Consider the following 15,772-nt stretch of genomic DNA (forward strand, 5'->3'; position numbering starts at 1 on the left):
TGTGGAAAAAAAATGGGATCTCAACTTTGTCATTACAAGTCAGATGGAAAGGGAGGTGCACTCTGCAGTGGGAATGCAGTGAGGTTGATTCACACACACATCTGGCTAAATGGACGACTCCACAATGTTCTGGACTTGTCCTTTATCCACCGGTGACCTTTACAGCAACAACTGGGACTGTGTAAAATGACTTGGGGTTTTTACACTATTTCTTATCCTTCAGCAGAAGCAGAGCACGCAGGAAACCTCAAAGAGTCAGACAGGTTTCTAGGTATGTTTATTAGACCAGGAATGCCACTGTCCAAGTGGTAATCAGGGAACAAATGCCATTACACAATCATTTTCCCTGTGAAAGTTTAGACCAGTTCATTAGAAGCAGAGGCTGTTACTCCCTCCATTCCCTTGGAGTGATTCTGCCAACAGGTGAAACGCCCCACGCAATGCCAAGCTTTGTGAACACCTGTAAAGGGATAAAACCCAAGGTTATTAACTCAGAAATCAAAGAAACCTTCTGACAGAGGGCTATTTTTATTGTTTTCAGTTCAGATTTCTTGTATTAGAACATGACATCTCATTAATTTTCTAATTAAACAAGTGGAATATATTTATATTGAATAGCATTTAAATGGTTCAGTTTTCTGTTTCAAACTACCCATCTTTAGAAGAAAGAATCTGCAATGTAAAACCCCACCACCGTACTGGTACTCTTATCCAGAAATTTTGCTGCTGAAAGCTGTACCTGTACAGGTTTGAAATCCCAAATACAATAGAGAACACTTGTGTTTCTCATGCATTTTCAAATCAAGCAATAGACTGACACAGAAATTTGAGTAACAACTCAAAATCAAGCCGGGAACTAACAGAACTTCCACCTCAATCACATCACTATTCGCTTATGTAAGAAGCTCCTAAATTCTGACCACTGAATTTATTTCAAACAGGCAGAATCGACACCTTTAAAGTTTGCAGCTCGAGTCACAAGAGACAAAAAGGTGACAAACCAACTTACATAGCCCCAGACAGCGGAGAACATGGCAGCTCCTCCAAGGAGGACCATGGTTCCGTATTTATCGTGGAAGTTCGGCTCATGCTTGTGATGAGCTTGTCTGACTGCAGTGTGCTGGATGCCACGAGCTGAGGAGTGTTCAGAAGTACAGAAATCAACAAAAATACATGCTAAAAACCATTCACAGTCCTCATCTCCCACCAACAGAGAGGTGCTAGTGTTAAAAGATTAAAAATGCTGGAAAAAAATAATCTTTTGGACTTAGAACTCTGGAATGACTCCAAAACATGGGATATACACAAATCCTTTCATTTTTTTCAGCTCTCTCAATTTCTCTCTAGAAAGTTACTCCTTATGTCTAACTCCAGTAAGAAAAAAAAAATCTTCTAAGTTACCTTTTTCACTAATATATTTTGTTTAGTATTACTGTTTCTCTAATAAAATGTTTTGCTTAGTGCCTAGCTTTTTTGGATTTCTATATATAAATATCTATCCTGGCAGTGTTGTACCCAACATTGTCAGGCTGAAGCTCACCATCAAATTATGGGGTTGAAGATAGAGGGTGTGGGAGGAAGGAAACGGAAATAACCTGTAGGCATGAGACAAATAATAGAGAAAAAAATACACAATGATATCTTCAGATGGTGTACATTATAAATGTACACTATAAAAGGTACGCTTATTAAAGAGAAGACAACAGTAAAAAATCAAAGCAATAGCTACAAAACACAAACTGCCCGGTAGCTGTGTACAAAGCATTTGATGAGAAGGTGATGTGCGCATAAAGATATTACAAAATAAAAGCTTTTTGTCTCAGGTCAATGGTTTGCAGTTTTATGCAACCATGACTAGAGAAGATGATGGTGATACCCATAATGTTACTACATCATTCGCGTGCTCTGTGAGGCTGCACAAGGCGTTTTTCTAGACATAAAAAAGCCAGAATATCTACCAAAACAGGTTTACTTTAGGTGCCCGCACCTCGGGATAAGCACATCGTGACCCAGGACCAGAGGAATAGACACTGCGGGCTCTGTATCACTGAAGGGGTAACTTTAACCTTGAGTTTAAGGGCTGGGTATTGACTACACCTTGTCACCACAGGTTACCAGACCAGAATGTGCCTTTAGATACTAGGGGGAAAAAAGCACCAAGGAAGGGAGTCCTAGGTCAAAAAGCAACTAGGAGATAAAAAAGGCTGGAAGAAAGAAAAAAAGGCGGGAGGCAAAGGACGCCAGAGCCGCCCGCAGCCCCTGAGGTGCCCTCACGACCCTCCCCGGGTGCAGAGCGAGCCGGGGGCTGTGAGGGACAGTCCGCACAGGGTAGGGCACAAACCGGGGGTGACGCCCTGAGGAACCCCCCCACTCCCCGGGAGCCGCCCCGATCCTTACCGACGAGGCTCTGCGCGGCCCTGGCCACCGGGAACATGATGAGAGCCGAGCGCGTACCCTTCACGACCGTGAAGAACAAAATGGTCGCGGCGGAAGTGGCGGCGCGGCGAGGGCCTGTGGGTAACGCCGGGCTCCTCCTCGCTGCGGCGGAGCTCCGCGGCCGGGCCGGGCCGGGCCGGTGGTTCCCTGGCTGCTCTCCGGCACCTCCCCGGTGCAGACGGGCTCTCCGTGAGGGGCCGGGAGACAGAGAAAAGCGGATGCGGCCGTGACGACAGCGGTAAGAGAGTCGTGGCCGAGGCTGCAGACGCAGTGTCAGGATGGCCGAGTGGTCTAAGGCGCCAGACTCAAGGCGTTCCGCGCCTTCCCGCGGCGGGTTTGGGTGTTCTGGTCTCCGTATGGAGGCGTGGGTTCGAATCCCACTTCTGACACCACTTTTCTTTTCCCCCCCCCACGTGGTCGGGTTAACTTAAATTCACAAAAGGACCGAGTTGATAAACTCCGGGATTTTACTGCAAATGGAAACCAGGAATAATTTTAACAGTGTCTTCGAATAGGCAAATGAATCCTGAAGCGTGAGTAAACCTTTGTTTCTCTCTGGCGATTCTTTACAGAGCCATAAGCCACCACAATGCTGAGGAATTCCCCAGTGCATTTGGATTTTAACAATATTTGTAACGCACGACCCAGCAATTTATAGCGTGTGTGTATAACACGAAGCGTGTATCTCATGCAGCAAGAGGAAGAACTTCATTACATTGAGGGTGGCAGAGCCCTGGAACATCTGCCTAGGCAGGGTGTGGAATCTCCCTCTTTGGAGACATTCAAAACTCACCTGCACGCATTTGTGTTGCTTCAAAATGTGCATTATGTAAAATTTTCTTAGGAAAGGATGTTCTTCGATGTTTGATCTTTGTATACTTTCTAGCTTAATCAACAAGGAAAGATATTTAATCCATGAAACAGCAGGTAGCAAGCTCTAAGTGATGTCCAGATGCTGGGAAAAAAAAAATTACTTTTTGGTAAACTGCCTTGTTAAGGTTTATGGCTTGATACATTCAATTATCTCAGGCCTAGGGGGAGGTTAACAAAGCTTGGGAAGGAGGATGTGCCACTGATAGCAGACACAAAGAATGTGGAACTTACAGGCCACAAGGACATTTTGCAGAACTCCCACAATAAGGAAGACACTAACAAAGCCAACTCAGAAACTGGGCTGAAATCAGCTCCAGCCGGGCAAAAGGTAATTCCAGCAGAGCAGATCACCAACACACCGACCAAAAAGAGGAGAAAGTCGGAGCATGTGCACTAATTAGTATGAGAAGCAAAGAGAAGCATTAACCAACAGAAGATAGAATACTAATTAATAAGAGAACTACATTACTTGTATCCAATGAACACAAGTTCCTTTGTTTGCTAAAGCGTATGAACAGTAAAAAATTTTGAGAGTTGGTGTGCTTGATTTGTGGAACACCACTGAGCAGCCAAGGCTAGCACAACTCTGAAATAAAGCAACGTCTCTCTCTCTGTGTGTAATTATTGGCTCGTTGCACACCGGGTAACAAATCCGGTATCTTAGTGGGCAACACTGTGTCACCTGTTCTCGGATGATCTCCAGAGATCCCTTCGAACCGTGATGGTTCTGTGATTCTGCTGAGCACGGGGAGCGGCCGAGAGACCTCAGAATGCCCTGGAACCCCGCCATCCTTTCGCACTTCGGGGCCCATTCCGCCCTCCCCTCAGGGCCCATTCCATCCTCCCCTCAGGGCGCACCTCGCCCTCCCTTCGGGGCTCGCCCGCCCACCCCTCAGGGCTCGCCGACCCCTCGGGGCTCCACCAATGGCGCGGCTCCAGCTCGCCGCGCTCCCGCGAAGGCCAATCGAAGGCCGGCGGCGACGCACGAGCCGGCGCCTCCGCCAATCGGCGTCTTGCGGGCGGGGCCTCGCTGCCGGCGGGGCGGAGCGGGGCGGAGCGCGGCGGCGATGGCGGCGCTGCCGGTGCCGCTGCTGGCGCTGGGGCTGCTGCTGCTGGCAGGATGTGGCGGGCCCGGGGCCGCGGGGCAGAGGCGGAAGGAGGTGAGACACACCGGGAAGCTCCACGCCGCGCTGGGGCGCGTTCTCGTTGAGCGGGCTGAGGGCAGGACCGGCTAGGGCCCGGCGGGGTGGCGTGGCCTCACCGCGGGTCCCCCCCCCCGAGGTTCGGCCGGCTCTGAGGGGAACCCGCTGCGAGGGAAGGTCTTTGTTTCCAGGTTCTTCGGTTCTTGTTAGGAGCACTGTATGAGTGTTGTCTTCCTACTGCATGGGATTTGCGGGGTGGAGGATGGGTAGTCTTTGGTTGCGGTCACTAAGGTGCAAATTACTTCCATGCACTTGACCCGTAGGGTTTGGAAAAATCCTGCTGCATAAGTGTTTATACTTGTGTCAGTTGTAGGTCAGAGAAGAATAATTTATTGCTGTTATCGTGGTGGGACTCTTGCGGCTGCCCTGTGCAGGGTCAGGAGTTGGACTTCGATGCTCCTACTGGCTCCCTTCCAATTCAGAGTATATTATGATTTCCTCAAACATATTTATCTGAAGAATGGTGTTAATGACTAGAGAAGTGCTTTATGATAAATGTAACATTTAGTTTGTCAAATTAATGCCTCTTTTTATAATGTTATAGAATCTATTGTCTCCTTTTTAAGGAATGTTTTAGTGTTGAGCACTTCTGAGTTCTTTGAATATGTTTTGAATTACAGGCTTTTCTTTTCCAGCAGTGCTGAAAATGAAATGTTGAGGTTGGTTCCATCTCTGGTGTTGATTCCAGTGTCACAAGTTTTGAAAGTTGAAACAGTTTAATGCTTAGTGTAGAAAAAAGGCTGTGGAGGGGATGTAGGCAGTTGGTACAGCTGAAAGAAGTCTTGCAATTAGCAGTGTGAGGAGGGCTTGGTAAGCTGAGGGTCTTCACCAGCCTGGTCATGTTAAGTGGTTAAAGCTGTGTGTATTGCTAGGTGGTTGAAGTTAATGAATTATGTTAAGGTGACTGTCAAAAGCTTCTGTGAATGCCTTGCAGAATCTCACTGAAGTATCACATCACCTGCTTGGTGTTATGAAAAGCAGTGCAGGTATTTGTTCCATCAAATAGGAAAACCTTTAAGATTGTGCTGTGAGACTGGAAAAAAAACCCCAACAATGTTGCTCTGGCTTGATTTTCAGATGGTGTTATCAGAGAAAGTGAACCAGCTGATGGAGTGGGCCGGTAAAAGATCTGTGATCCGAATGAACGGAGACAAATTCCGGCGCCTTGTGAAGGCACCTCCCAGAAACTACTCAGTGATTGTGATGTTCACTGCTCTTCAGCCTCACAGACAGTGTGTTGTGTGCAAGTATGAGCTCCGTTTACTCCTAAATTAGGACTTGAAAGTCATCTCATGCTCTGTAGGAAACTAAATTTAATAATAGGGTTGAACTTTCACACATGTGGAAGGAATACATGTGGGCAAGTTAGAGTAGGATTCTCTTTGCAATTTAATGTGTGGGAATATGTGTGTAATGTGCTTGTGAGAAAACAGCATAATCCTTTAGTTTTATCTTCCTCCTAAAATAATTCCTGCTTTGCAGTGTTTAGTCTGAGGGGCTTCTGGAGAAAGACACACTGGAAGCTCAGCTTTTCTGGCATGAGCTGCTGAAGAAATGTTTGTAGAATTATTGCTGGCCATGCAGCTTAAATGTTGCTCTTAATTAATACATTGCTTGGCACTTATTTGCAATTATAATATTCTAATTCTTTAACCCTATTATGCCTTTCCTTTATTAATCCAGAGGTGGCAGAGGTCTGTGAGGGTGGTTTCTGTAGGTGGTCCATTGAAATTATTGGTTTCCCCTGCTCTGACATGGAAGAAAGGGCACACCTGGCCACATTTTGCTGCTCTGTGACCAGGCAAATCATGAGCAGCTGGGTTCTATTTCACCTTTCAATTAGAAATTACCTCTGCTTGTGTTTGTGGACTCAACAAATCTTGCCCTTGCATTTAAAAAAAACAGGTGCCAAATGCTTCACCTGATGGTAGGTAAGTGTTTGTGCTTAAATGATTTCATTAACACTTAAACTTTCTTTTTAACCCTAGAAAATTAATGGGGTGGGTGTGGGATGCACCCATTGATGGGGTGGGTGGGCACAGCTCCCTCAGCTGCTTTACAACTCGTGCTGTGGACAAACCCTTGATACAGCATCTCACTTGGTGTGTTTTCCAGGCAAGCTGATGAGGAATACCAGATTCTGGCAAACTCCTGGAGGTATTCCAGTGCCTTTACCAACAAGATTTTTTTTGCTATGGTAGATTTTGACGAAGGCTCAGATGTGTTTCAGATGGTAATGTCCTTTTCTCTTCTAACATTGTTTTTAACTCGGGTTTTGGGAAGAAGGTAAAGATGTTACATAATTTGGTGTTACAGTGAATAAGGGAATGAAGAGTTAAAAGCTGTCACTCTTGGAAGAAAGATGGTCTGAGCATGTTGGTAGGAATATTAACAGAACTGACAGATGTGGAATAGGTACAAGGAGTAAATTGGTTTCTTTGACTTTTTTCCCTGAATTTGTCTCCTATAATAACTTATAGTGTAATTCTTAATGGAATTCTTCTGTGGTACATGAAGAGGCAAGATAGAAAGCACTGATGTCATTAGTAACAGCAATTACAATTTTAAGATTACTATATAATGATAGATTAGGCTTTTGGTATGGGTTAACTGATTTCTTTTCAAGTACCCAGCCATTTTTCTCTTCTATTAACATTGTGTGACCATGTTTTTTTCTCAAGCTGTGAGAATATTCCAGGTATGCTTGCAATTGTAGGTCACATTAATAGTTCATTATAGTTTTGCAGATCTTAACTTTTTTTTTTTTAGGAGGTACTAATCTCTGTTTAACAGCAACACAGTTTAGGCAGTGATACTTTATTAAATGGAGGGTTTTGAACTGGAGAGTTGAAGAGAGATGTCTTCTTATTGTTTTTGTTAATTTTTTCCTTAGTGTTACATTAGAAACGTGTTCTTCAAGCTTTGGCCTTTCTGGATTTTATAATCATACATTGCTATTTTGCAGATTTCTTTATCAAAAGTAGTATTTAGAGAAGAAACAGATTCAAAAAAGTGTGTGTGAAATACAGAAATGCCAGCTGTGTGCTGTCTTTTAAAAAGTCATGGCCAATGAAATCAAAGAGCTAATTTTTCTTATCCAGCAACAATATTGCAAGACAGAAATGGCATAGAATTGCGTTATCAAATAGTCCTTTCACAGGCTGTGTCTTCTGTGAACTCTCTCCCTGCAGCTGAACATGAATTCTGCCCCCACCTTCATTAACTTCCCGGCCAAGGGGAAGCCCAAGCGGGGGGACACCTACGAGCTGCAGGTGCGCGGCTTCGCGGCGGAGCAGCTGGCGCGCTGGGTGGCCGACAGGACAGACGTCCACGTGAGTGCAGACCCCTTCCCTCAGCCCCTCTGTGCAGGCCCAGCTGGGGAACATCACTTGTGTGCTGTGGCTCCTGAGCTGCTCTAAATAGCTCGTCTACAAAATCTAGTTCAGACACACAGCTGCATCTTTCAATTTCCTTACAGTCTCTGCGCTGGTATTTTGTGTAATGCTGTATTTGAGAAGATGGTAAAACTCATCTCCTTCCTTCTTGCTCTTTTTTTCCTGTGGAAGAAAAACAATCTCTAAATTATTGAATAGGGTGAAGTTTTGTGAAACTGAACTTACACTATTGGTGGAAGAAGCATTGCTTACTTCCTGAGTCAGATTTATTACACAGAAAACGTGTGTGTTGATGTTTTTTCCACTCAATGTGTTGTGGGCTTTTTTAGCAGGAGTGCAGGTATAATGTATAATCCTACTGAGAGACAATAATTTTGCTGTCCTGTGTTCAGATCCGTGTGATAAGGCCACCAAACTATGCTGGACCCTTGATGCTGGGGTTGCTGCTGGCTGTCATCGGAGGCCTCGTGTATTTGCGGGGCAGCAATCTGGATTTTCTCTATAACAAAACTGGCTGGGCCTTTGCTGCTCTGGTGAGTAATCATGACTCTTGTCTGCCCTGTTCTATTGAGTTTTGTAGCAATTCAAGTTTTTAAAAGCTTCTGTATTTCAAGATTCCTGAAGCTGGTAGAGGAAAATGAAGTGCAGTTAGTTTTACTTTTTGGTAGATTGATAATATTATATGATCTTAGTCTTTCCAGCTCACTGAATGCTTGATTAGATGCCTTTTGTACAAATATAGTGGGATAATTTTTAGCCTGTGTTCCAAACCACTGCATTTTGGTATGAAGTGAAAAGATATTGGGCTAAATTAAAAATAAAAAAGAAACATTATTAAATAGTGTTTCTTCTTTCCTTTTCAGTGTTTTGTGTTAGCAATGACATCAGGCCAGATGTGGAACCACATTAGAGGCCCTCCCTATGCTCATAAGAATCCCCATACAGGACAAGTGGTGAGTCATGCCTTCATTTTCTTTTCTGCATTTCTATTCTATTTCTGCAGAATCAGGCTGATACTAAGAGACAGTCAGAGTGCAAATTCTGCTTCTGGCTTCTCTCTGTGTGAGACCAAACTCTCCTGCAGTGAGCAAGGCAAATCAACATGTCTTGCACATATGTTGTATTTCCAGTAGTGAAGGGATGTGGAAGTTCTAAATTGCTTACAGCACAATAAAGGTATTTATGGATTGAGTCTTTCATGCTAAAAATCCTATTGCTGAGCTTAGCAATTCTGTTTCAACCTGGTCTTGTTAACTCATACACTCATCTAATGACTTCCACATAAAAACATCTTTCCTCAAGATTCTTGAGGTAAATTAATATCTAGCGACCTCAGATTTATTAAGTCTTCCTTGGAAAAAAAGTCTGTTTTTAACATAATTTGGAATATACTGCTCTGTTCATAATATAGAATGAGATGCACTGTAAAAGTAGTTACAGTGTTTGGAGAGCATTGCATCTCCTCAGGTGCTTACACATCACATACTGGCTTTTCTCATGTTTTTACTCTGGCAATTAATTTGGTGAAAGTCCTTTTGTGCCTGGTTAGATGGGTCAGACCCTCTGTATTCTTCTGTAGAAAGTGGATTAAACTTCTTTTTTCCTACTTAGATACAACATCACAACCATAATAGGGATTAAAAAATGGTATTCTTTCACAAATTTCAATTTTTCTGTTAACCCAGGAGTGAAAAAGATTTCAAATGCTTGCTTCTGGAGCCAAGTGAGTTGGGTTCATACACAGATTGAAGGGATTGCACTTAAGCTGAGCAGCAGTGTACACAACCTAAGAATCTCAGTCAGGGAATGGATCACATTTGGATGCAGGAGGGCCTAATCTCATGGTATTTTTCCCAGCTGGACTGAGAATCTGGACCACGGAGGTTGTAGCTGCACTTACTGTAATCTGGATGGTACTTGAGGCTGATTGTGCAATAGTAATAGAAGAAGGATTTTTGTGTCTGTTGCAGCTCCCCCAAAAATCAATGATCAACAGCTGAAATTGTGCTCCAACTTCTGCTCTCTCCTAAAAGAAACAATGCAAACCCCAGTTCCAGGCTCTATAGCTGTTAATCACATCAAAGTTGACTCCAGTCTTTTCTGAATTTAATTACTCTTTGTTTCTTACAGAATTATATCCATGGAAGCAGCCAAGCCCAGTTTGTGGCAGAAACACACATAGTTCTGCTGTTCAGTATCCTTCCTGTGAGAAGCATGTGGTTGGTGACAGTTTTTTGGTCAGCAAATGCTGCTGCCTTTTCTGTGGTGCTTTGTCATGGCTGTAATTGCCACCTAACACTGATGCCGAAGCTTGTAGAACCTTTCTGCACTGGCAACTGTGCTTTTCCTGTGCCTCTGATCATTAAGTTGAATAGAAAAATATTTACTGCTTCTCATCTTAAGTACCAAAATGAATACAGAATTCAAGTTGTGGATCTTTATGGAATCAAAAGATTCTTCAGGATGCTCCCTGTTCTGCTATGGATGTCTCTTTTCAATGTCACTTATTTCTTGCTTTGGTGTTGAATTCATTCCTCTATCACTGATCTTTTATTTCTTTGCTTACCTTATAATCTTGTTTGTGCTAATGATGCAGGATTTTGCCATGCTATCAAGAAAGGCAGGTGGAAACTTTCAGATTGAGAGCTTTTACATTTCTCATTTGTACAAAAAATGTTTCTTTGGGGTCATAAGAATACCTTAAAATTCAATGTTCTGTTTTTCTATTCCCACATGTATGTTTTTGATCCATCATTTGTAGCTTCAATCATTTCTGGCTGGAGGTTTTCTTCCCTGTCTTGTCCACCTGTATCAGCACCTTTATTTTTTACTCAGTACTTTTTCTGATATTTAATTTTTTAAACTTAAAACAGGCACTTGGAGGGGAACTTCTGATCTTTTTCTATTACTGTACTTTTGATCCACTTGGTCAAATTCAAAGTAGAAACTTTTTGTAGCTGTTTATTTGTGTTATTGCTATCCATCATGTTATGGACCCAACCTACCAGTTGCTGGAGACATTTTAAATTATTACATTTGGTGAGGTTTCTGTGGGTTCAAGTCACTTTCCTCCTGTGCTGAAGGTGGGCTGTGTCTGAAATGGAAAGATTCCTTATGCAGTCAATGATAAGTATTTTTCTTTTCTGCAGGAGACTTGGGACTGGACTTGGAATGAAATTTTTGGGAATTCTGTCTTTTGTTCCACTAGATTCACTATTTTGCTTTGTTAAAATTCCTTCTTGGCAAGTGTCAGGCCTTTTGTGTTGTCCGTGCTTCTTTAATTTTGTGATCTTTAGTTCCTTAAATCTGAAGAATTAGAAAAGAAATATTGCCACTTGAAAGACAGCCTTTTGGATTAAATACTGCATGTGTTTTATTTGTTCTGTTGGCTGAGTGAATGCAGAAGCTGAATTCCTTTGGGGATTTTCCAGTGGAGAACAGCAGTAGGAGTGGACCCAATCTCTCTGGGAAGGAATGCTGCTTCATTACAAGCTGAGATAATAAATGCATGTTTTTAATTCTGCCTGAAGACATTCCATCTTGTATTTTAAGCTTTGCATTTATTTTCCCTTAAAAGTTCACATTATGAACGTTTTTCAGCTGCTTTTTCCCTCATAGTTGCTGATTTGGCTGGGAAGTCTTTGATTTTTCCAGTGAGTTTTAATGCCCCAGGTATGGTGTGGGAGCTGAATTGAGGAGATGAGGAGTGAGTGTGTTGAGTCCATTGTACTTTGTTGGTTTAGCCTTAAACAGTGTGTGTAGATGGTGGAGTTACTTTAGGAATGGTCCTTCTCCACGAAGCTGCTACTTCTGACATGGATGTGGGGAAAAGAAAAAGTAAGTACTGATACTTTCCTCTCTGAGCAAAGGCATTTTCAGTAAGGGTGTTTGATACATCATTGAGCAGAAGTGTTTTTGCACTGGGGGTTTTGTACACTTCCCACCTCTAAGCTGAGGAGAATCATTTGGATTTTTGACAGTTTTTGGAGTTGCTTAGCAAACTGCAAGATAAACTCAAACCCTTTTGGCAGATGGAGAGAGATGAAGATGCAGCGTTTTGCTAGTAAGGGGGAGAAGAAGGGACTTTTTCTCAAAGCATTTGTATAAAATTGATGCACAGAAGGAATTTGAAAGAAAATTGGTGTTAATTGAGTATTTCTCAATGACATGAATAGAGGCCTCATCTGACCAAATCTGTAACTATTGCAGAAGGCTTTGAAAACCTGAGTCACTGTGGTGTTTCCAGGAGCAGCTGTCACATCACAGCCTCTCCCTGTGCATCTCTTGCAGTTATGTGCATTGCTGGCATTGGCTTGGTGGTGCTGTTCTTCAGCTGGCTGCTGTCTGTCTTCAGATCCAAATACCACGGCTACCCTTACAGGTAGGTCAGGCTGGGACCCTGCAGCCACTGCCCTCCTGGCCTTTGTGGTACAGCTACACCACTGTAGCTCTACTGGCTCATTTGGCAGGAAATACTCTCTTAAAAATGCTCTACTGGTTTCTCAGAGTAGCAATATTGGTTGATAAAGTCAGCAGAAATACCAGTGTTTGATGGATATTGTGATTTTTCAGTCTAGCCAAAGGAAAGATTGTGGAGCTCTCATTTCCATGCCATTTCATGTTATAAAATACTTCTATTTTCATAATGATATCTCAGCCAGTTTATACTGCCAACAAATGTATTTTCCCCCCTACTTTTCTCTTCCATCTTCATACATCTTCATTATTAATCTTATTTGTGAGAACAAGGAGGATGCCTGATGCTTTAAAGCTGCCTACATTTTGGTATTGCTTGGGTAAGGAGTCTAATACTATTATTTGACCACTTCTAGATATGTCTGACTGATACAGATATCTTAGATGTGTTTGCTAGCTTTTATGCATTTTGAAGCAATAAATACATGTTGAAGGACCAGTTTCTAATGACTTCACCATCTGCAATGAGCTGAATTTGTCTATAAAGCTAATCCCATAGGTAGATATTATGCCCTCTCTATGAGAAATGTGTTCTTATTTAAAAATATCTAAATAATAAAACTTGATATTTTATGAAGACTTTTCTCAAGAGCAGAAGACAGCTGAAATTATTCCCTGTTTGATAATTGGTCAGCTTTTATTCTGGTCTCTGTGACAGTCTTGGGTATTCCTGCTAACTTTATTGTAGGGAAGATGTGGTTGTCTTTGTTTTTGAGTTATTAGAAACTCACTTTTAAGTGACTTCACAGCTGCTTTTGTTGTAGCAGCATCAGGCCCAGTTTCTCATTCTGGTTTTCTTGGCATTTATAAAAGCTAAGTGGAATGTTGCACACCTTTGCTTCTTATAAGATTAATAAAAATGTTTGTTATTTTGCTCTTCACAGTTTCCTAATGAGCTAAAGGATTCCAGAGTCTGTAACATCAGGAAGGTGGTGGCTCTGAAGTTGGATGTGGTGGAATGAGGAGCTCAATGTGTGTGGTTTGTGCTACCTCTGCTTACACTGAGACAGTAAACACTGAACCAAAGACGACGTGTAGTGCCTTAAATACAACAAGCAATTTGCTCTGAAGGACACAGAGTATTAAGATGCAATCTCTCTTTCATAAGCTTTACATCTTCTTAAGCAACTCTACTTCTAGCGAAATTCAGAACATAATGCTTAAAACTACATTCCCATGGACTAACTAGAAATGGTACTTTCAATCCACTTGGATAACCTGTTCACCATCTTTCTTTTTCCCTTGAATTATCATCTTCCTGTTTGTGCATATCAGGTGACAGCAGCTTCTCTGTCGTGCCTTTTCGTGGTTGAGGAAACAGCTTCATGTACCTGGAAATCTTTTCCTTCAGCCTGTGTGCGACCCTTGGAGCATGCTCCAGGTTCCAGTGTGGAATGTGCATATTGTAGAGCTGTATCTCATTTTTGAGAAGAGTTCTTAACTGCTGTATGATGCAAGAGGTTGTTCCACAGGTGGAGGGGGAGTTTTCAACATGTAGAACCAAGTTATTAATTAAATCTTTCTTTGCCAAATGCTGAAACTGCAACGTTTAAAGTTGTAAACTTTGACTCAGCACTGGAAAAAAAGTCCTTAGACTGGCCAACACTCACCCTCTCAAAAATACAAACCAAAAGTACAAAGGTAACTATCTATGTGTTGCATGAATTCAAAGTTGCTAATTGGCTCTCAAGTTACTGCTTAGAACCCTGGCAAACCAACAGATACCAGATTTGTGGTCGCTATAGTAAGTTCTTGCATTCTCCACTTGTTTTCTCCACATTTTTATCCTTTGAGCAGAGATGTCTACTACTAGGATAAATGTTGTTACCCCAGGACACATTTGGTAGCCTTACAATTGAATGCATGTGCTGCTTGCTCTCTCCTTTTGTTCTCTCACTCACAAAGATGCTTTGCCTTAAGAATTCCTGAATGGGAGACAGTGTGCCTCAGCCCAAACTGTTGTGCAGTTCAGCAGTTGTACTACAGGAAATCTTTGCAGCCTGATTCAGTAACACTTCCTTCTGTAGGCTGTGGTGGCCTTAGAGGCTTGGAGTCAGAGAGACTTTTGTCTCCTGCTTCTGCCTCTCCCCTCTTTCAAGGGGTTCCAGAATCTGGGTGTTTGAAATTGAATCTCAGAAAGGATTGTATCTCTCCAAGTAGAATGTTATGCAGTTTTGCTAAATTAATACACATCTCAAGTGCCTTAACTTGACTAATTTAGTTGTTTGATGTTTCAACTTGTTGAGATGCATTTTTCTATGCCATATAGAATGATAAACCTTAGTGGAATGGATAAATTGTGTGCCTGACTGGATTTTGGACAAGTTTCAATAAAACTTTTTAGTCTAATACATGCTCCTGTGTCTTTTGAACTTTGACATAAAACAAGCCAAGCTCTTTTCTTCCACTATTGCTTCAGTGTGTTAATCATAGCCTGGTATAAAGTAAAGAACCTGAGTATGGATGAGTAGACTGGATTAGTAGCCTGTATGTGTTTGTGGAGAATTACAGCCCAGAATGTCAGCACTACAGAAGTGCTGCTCATGTAGCCAACTGATAGCATAAAGATTACATGGTTTTTGGCTTGTTTTTGACAGCTGTCATGCAGTGAAAATCTTGGATTCCTGGAGTTCTAGACAGATCAACTCACAGTGTTTCTGGAGGTGGAATCTTGTTAGCACTGTAGATTTGCCTGGAACAACTCAGCAGTGCTGTACTTGTGGCTTGTTTTCCTGCCCAGTTGGTAAAATGCTTCCCATAAACTTTTTTAGTTATAATTTATTCTGTCCTTCTAAAACCACCCAGTTCCATATTGACTAAGTTTAAACAGTGGCACCTCATGCAGGTGGATGGTGGAGTCATGTTTGCCTTCCACTTGAGGTGGCCAGGATGTTGAGAGTTTGGGATTTTCCTCTTTGTTTCCATGCTTACATTTAAGATGAAAATAATGCTCCTTTTTTCCAACAGTTTTTCTGCTCTCTAGGCTGAAACTGAAGTGCATGGAGGAGGGAACAATGTGGTAGTGGAGCAGAAGATTGAGTGCTTGCAAGGACAAGTGGCAGGCTTAGAGAGGATGAATTCTGGCAAGGTTTGACTTGAGCAGCAGTTGAGAGGTAATGGCTGGCTCTAATTGGTAGCCAGGGTGACTCTGTGGGCCCGGGGCACTGGCAGCTCACTGACTGGTTGATACAACACACAGCTGGGGCCAGCAGAACAAAGGTGCATGAGGCAATGCATTCGAGACCTGCTCTGGGAAAACTGGGAATTCATCTCCTTTAGGAAGTGAGTCATTAAATAGCTCAGGAGTGCCCTAAAAGCTCACCTTGAGAGAACACTTGCAATAAAGGGAGGAAATGGTGTATTCTGCAGCTGAAAATGAGCTGTGTGGTT

The 15,772-nt window shown here is 42.5% G+C and overlaps 2 protein-coding genes and 1 non-coding gene across 3 annotated transcripts; 2 read left to right on the plus strand and 1 right to left on the minus strand.

Moving 5' to 3' along the window:
• Positions 1 to 260: 260 nt before the first annotated feature.
• Positions 261 to 2,517, minus strand: COX7B (cytochrome c oxidase subunit 7B). Its single transcript, XM_069015659.1, has 3 exons — positions 2,398 to 2,517; positions 1,010 to 1,134; positions 261 to 460 (listed from the first exon to the last, which is right to left on the minus strand). The coding sequence occupies exons 1-3, from the start codon at positions 2,432 to 2,434 to the stop codon at positions 386 to 388; spliced, it is 237 nt and encodes a 78-aa protein (XP_068871760.1). The 5' UTR covers positions 2,435 to 2,517; the 3' UTR covers positions 261 to 385.
• A 191-nt stretch (positions 2,518 to 2,708) lies between these two features.
• On the plus strand, positions 2,709 to 2,825 carry TRNAL-CAA (transfer RNA leucine (anticodon CAA)). The gene is made up of 2 exons: positions 2,709 to 2,746; positions 2,780 to 2,825. It is a non-coding gene; the product is annotated as a tRNA-Leu (tRNA).
• A 1,408-nt stretch (positions 2,826 to 4,233) lies between these two features.
• On the plus strand, positions 4,234 to 14,735 carry MAGT1 (magnesium transporter 1). The gene is given in 12 exon segments (XM_069015660.1): positions 4,234 to 4,265; positions 4,267 to 4,354; positions 4,356 to 4,469; positions 5,589 to 5,758; positions 6,627 to 6,744; positions 7,703 to 7,843; positions 8,299 to 8,439; positions 8,770 to 8,859; positions 10,037 to 10,100; positions 11,669 to 11,743; positions 12,197 to 12,287; positions 13,267 to 14,735. Coding segments are annotated over 12 exon segments (1,140 nt in total). The 3' UTR covers positions 13,283 to 14,735.
• The last annotated feature ends 1,037 nt before the right edge of the window (positions 14,736 to 15,772 follow it).

This window comes from Aphelocoma coerulescens, chromosome 4A, assembly GCF_041296385.1.
Source record: "Aphelocoma coerulescens isolate FSJ_1873_10779 chromosome 4A, UR_Acoe_1.0, whole genome shotgun sequence".
NCBI classification, from domain to species: Eukaryota; Metazoa; Chordata; class Aves; order Passeriformes; family Corvidae; genus Aphelocoma; species Aphelocoma coerulescens.